The following is a 4,693-nucleotide window of genomic DNA, read 5'->3' as shown; positions in this document are numbered from 1 at the left end:
CTTGAAACTGAAAGTCAACCCTTGTTTGCTTTTGAACGGGAAGGTCCCCCAACAGGCTGTAAAACCCAATTAACACGAACTATTCTCCCACAAGGGTTCAAAAATAGCCCCACTTTGGGAACCAAGTGGCAAAACAATTGGAAATATGGAAAAAGGAAAATGAAGAAATCACATTGCTGCAATGTGTAGCTGATAGCTACAGAAACTCAAACTGGATGCACTGAAATGACTATTAGTTTACTAAACTCTTTGGGACAAACTGGTTACAGGGTATCCAATAAGAAGGCCCAAATTGACAGAAAGGACATTACATATCTGAGATTCACTATTTTTAGGGGATTCAAAGCCTCAGAATTGAAATGAAGGAGACGATTCGCCAAACTCCAGAGTCAAGGTCTGTATTTGAATTAGGGACGTTTTTAGGAATAGTTGATTGATATCAGCTATGGATTCCTAATTATGGACTGTTGGTAAGACCTTTATATGAGACCCTGAGAAACCCTGAGGAGATACTACAGTGGACTCCAGAATACCAGACAGTTTTCAGAGACTTGGAGAGAGCTCTAATGTCAGCCCTGCTTTGGGATTACCTGACCTGACAAAACCTTCCATGCTGTTTGTGCATGAATGCTCACACCTTGCATTAGGTGTGCTGGCTCAGAGGTTAGGGGCATGGAGAAGGGCTGTGGCGTGCTTTTCCAAACAACTGGTCACTGGTTATTCCCAAATCAAAGTCACAAATATCAAATTGTCCTGCTGGAACAGGACGATGCAGAACTGAAAACAACCACTGCCTTGAACCCAGATATGTTCCTTGAATCTGTGCCAGAATGCCAAGAGACTCACAACATGACTGTCTTCTAACTGTTGAGCAGGTTTACTACTACAGGGAAGATTTAAGGGACATTCCAGTAGAAGATCCAGGCTGGGAACTGTTCACAGATGGGAGCAGTTTTATGTGCAGAGCAGAAATCTGGGTGTGCAGTAGTGACCCAAATCAAGGCAATCAAAGCTGATCCGTTACCTGTTCACATCTCTGCACAAAAGGTTAAATTCATTGCTCTGCAGCAAGCCCTAGAATTGTCTGCAGGTAAGAAGGTCAATGTATGGACTGATTCTAACTATGTTTTCGGAGTGGTACATGCCCATGGGGCTATCTGGAAAGAAAGAGGGCTCCTTTCAGCGCAAGGAACTCCTGTCAAGTATAAAGATGTCATTAAACAATTACTGGCAAATGTTCAGTTACCAATCAGAGTGGCTCTCATGCATTGTAAAGCTCATCAATTTGGAAACACACTAACTAATGTTGGAAATCAATTAGCAGATATGACTGTTAGAGAGGTAGCAGAGAAAAGCATCCTAGTAGTTACTGTCACTATGAGTACCCTCCTCTCTGACTAAGCACTGCCTTTGGAGTCACTCTTTCCCATTGTGCCCAAATTGACTGCCCACAGTAGACCCGTTTTGCAGGTGCTGGGCATGGAACCCCTTTTTCCTTACATGATCTTTAAGGTCCCTTCCAACCCAAATCATTCTATGGTTCTATGAGACTGTGTTACCCCTCCCCCATCCCCTGAGGGCTCCATGCTCAGAACCTGGAACAACACTTTGTGACATCAGCCCTGAGGCTACAGGTGCCATGGGCAACATGAGTGCTGTGGGCACTTGGGTCAGTGGTGACACTGGAGGAGACAACCTTTTGTTTCTTTCAGTTGACACATGCCACTGGCAGTGATGAATTTGCTGTACCTCCTCATCCTGCTGACCATATTCAGGCCTGCACATGGCACCTGGGACACCTGTGGGTAAGTGGCCCCAGACTCTGGGAGGGAGCTTGGGCAACCCCTAGGTGGTTCCCTGGAGGGGACCCACTTGTCCCACATCACCACACCACAGCTTCCCAAACCCCATGTGGGAGCCTCAGTTTTTTGCCAGCACCCAGGTTCTGGGGCAGAAAGACATAACCTGAGCAGCAGCAGCAGTCAAGCAGGGCAGTAATGACTTTCTGCTTACAGAGACACCTGCGGGCTCCGGCCCATGGCTTCTGACTATGGCATGCCACATATTGTGGGTGGCACAGGTGCCCAGCCAGGGGCCTGGCCCTGGATTGTCAGCATCCAGGATCCCAGGAAAATAGGCACTGGTCATAAATGTGGAGGGTCCCTCATCAGCCCACAGTGGGTCCTCACGGCAGCCAACTGCTTCATCCAGGCCAGGTAAGGAGGAGCAGAGAACGGGGATATCCCCACAGCACAAGCAGGTGCCTAGTCCACAGCACCACATACTACTCCCATCCTGTTTCCTTGTAGTGAGCCCAGTGCCTGGGCAGTAGAGAGCCTAACTGAGAAACTGCTCAGGAGAAGGCTGGGCTCATGCCACTGCTGCCTAGCAGCCTCCAGTTTGACATTCCTGGAGCCTAAGGCATGCTAAGGCAGTCACACCTTCAGTTGCACTGCTTTCCTCTCTGCATTGGGAAGCAGAAGGCAGGGAAGTGCTGAGTTGATGCAGTGCATGGCTCTGCTTCCTCTCACCCCTCTCTCTCTGCCTTCCAGGAACATCACCATGTGGCGCGTGCTGATCGGGGCCACCCAGTTGACTCAGTTGGGCCCTGAGGCCCAGCTGCGCCATATCAAGCGGCTCCTGGTTCACCAACACTACGCTGCTTCTTCGCAGCAGAATGATATTGCCTTGGTGGAATTGGACCAGCCTGTGGAGTGCAGTGACTACATCCAGCTTGCCTGTGTGCCCAACGCCTCTCTTACAGTGTCAGAGCTGAAAACTTGCTACATTGCTGGTTGGAGTTCCACCAGTACAAAAGGTGAGTTCCCAAAAAGGACTCATGCCCTGAGGGCAAGCTGGGCACACTGGGGAGACAAGTTGTGCTTCCCAACAGCAGAGGCCAAAGCCAGAGTCAGGCTGCAGGATGTATGCTTCTGGAGAGATGGGCCTGGCCTGCCACCCAAAGCCAGATAGAAGGGACACAGCACTTTGATGGCTGCTCCAGAGGCAAAGAAAAGCCCTATGGAAGGGCTTCACTTTCAGACAGAGGAAAAGAACTGGCAGCGAGCTGCTGAGTGCTCATTCCTTTCTGTGCTTACAGCTCAGGGATCAGGTGATGTCCTGCAGGAGGCCAAGGTCCGTCTCCTTGATATCCAGCTTGTTAACAGCAGCCGATGGTATGCTGGGACCATCCACACCCACAACCTATGTGCTGGCTACCCACAGGGCGGCATTGACACCTGTCAGGTAGGACTGTACTACGAGTCAGCCAGCCCCCAGCAGCAGACAGCCCCATGACCACTGCCCAAACACTACCCAGCATGTGCTCTTCCTAGCAAGTCACTTTCCCACCACTGGTGAGGCTTCCCTCCCCTTCCCCATATCTACAGGTCCTTGCCTAGTGTCCATGTCCCTGAGGCCTGCCACTATGCCCAGAAAGCCCATGCAGTTCTTTTGGCAGCCCAGATATCCAGATGCTGGATCATCCATCCTCCATGCATCCAGGATCACTGCAGATATGAGAGAGGGCCTTACCTTACAGCCCCCCAGCCTGTTCCCAGCTAAGGTTCTGAAGACTCTGAGCAGAGCCCTTCTGTGCCAGGAATACAGCTGTGGCAGGGGCTGCAAGAGAGAAGCAAGCCCCTAGTGCTGACAGCAGCCACCCAACATCACCTTAATCCTCTCTTGTCTGCTGCAGGGTGACAGCGGAGGTCCTCTGGTGTGCAAAGATAACAGTGCCAACTACTTCTGGCTTGTTGGAGTGACCAGCTGGGGAAAAGGCTGTGCCAGAGCAAAACGGCCGGGAGTCTACACCTCCACTCAGCACTTCTACGACTGGATCCTGGTCCAGATGGGCCTGTGCTCAGCTGTAACAGCCACTCCAACACCAGAGGCAGCCATCAGCTCAACCCCTTTTCAGCGGCCAAGGCCAATACCAACACAATCAGGCTGCTTTACGCCCACTCCACATCCACAAACACCTGTAACAGCCACTCCAACACCAGAGCCAACCTTCATTTCTACCCCTTTCCAGCAACCAAGGCCAATACCAACGCAATCGGACTGGTTTACACCCACTCCACATCCATGTCCAGCTGTAACAGCTACTCCAGTGCCAGAACCAGTCTTCAGCTCAACCCCCTTTCAGTGGCCAAGGCCAACACCAACACAATCAGGTTGGTTTACACCTGCTCCACATCCATACCAGATACTGGTGCAATTCTTAACTCGGGTACATGAGATCCTACAAGATCTAATGGGAAAAAAGACTTAGTAGCAGGATGAACAGGATCCTGTGCAGGCTGCAGCGGACCACAACCATTTCCTTGGGGCAGTGCCTGTTGACCCAAAGGCAGCCTCAGGGTCAAAGGCCTGCTGTGTCCTGCCTGTGTTCCTCCTCTGCGTGCATGCAAATGCTGAAGTTGACTTAGTTGTGGAAATAAAGTTTCCTATTGTCACCATTAGCCATGTTTTCAGTCCAATTCAGTCTCCTATGCAAGGCAAGGAGTCCCATGCCCTGCACCTGCAAAATGAGGCAGTGGCAGGAGAAGGGAACACAAGTCATAGGGGGCTACAGTTCTTGAGGACAGCAGTTTAGAACACTGTTTTATGCTGCCTGTCAGTGGGATCTGTGTGTGTATGACTTGAAACTGGACTCTTTCATGACTCAGGAAACACGGTTCTAGAAAGACCC

General features: G+C 50.6%; 1 protein-coding gene across 1 annotated transcript; it reads left to right on the top strand.

The window, feature by feature from the left end:
• Nucleotides 1-1,658: 1,658 nt before the first annotated feature.
• Nucleotides 1,659-4,463, top strand: LOC113985504 (acrosin-like). Its single transcript, XM_027716325.2, has 5 exons — nucleotides 1,659-1,805; nucleotides 2,016-2,216; nucleotides 2,553-2,818; nucleotides 3,101-3,246; nucleotides 3,698-4,463. Exons 1-5 carry the CDS (start codon nucleotides 1,720-1,722, stop codon nucleotides 4,271-4,273), a joined length of 1,275 nt encoding a protein of 424 aa, XP_027572126.1. The 5' UTR covers nucleotides 1,659-1,719; the 3' UTR covers nucleotides 4,274-4,463.
• Nucleotides 4,464-4,693: the final 230 nt, after the last annotated feature.

Source organism: Pipra filicauda, unplaced genomic scaffold, assembly GCF_003945595.2.
Source record: "Pipra filicauda isolate LSUMZ 115617 unplaced genomic scaffold, ASM394559v2 scaffold741_size119248_pilon, whole genome shotgun sequence".
In the NCBI taxonomy this organism is placed as follows: Eukaryota; Metazoa; Chordata; class Aves; order Passeriformes; family Pipridae; genus Pipra; species Pipra filicauda.
The sequence above is the reverse complement of the archived record's forward strand: the minus strand, read 5'-3'. Positions and strand labels throughout refer to the sequence as shown.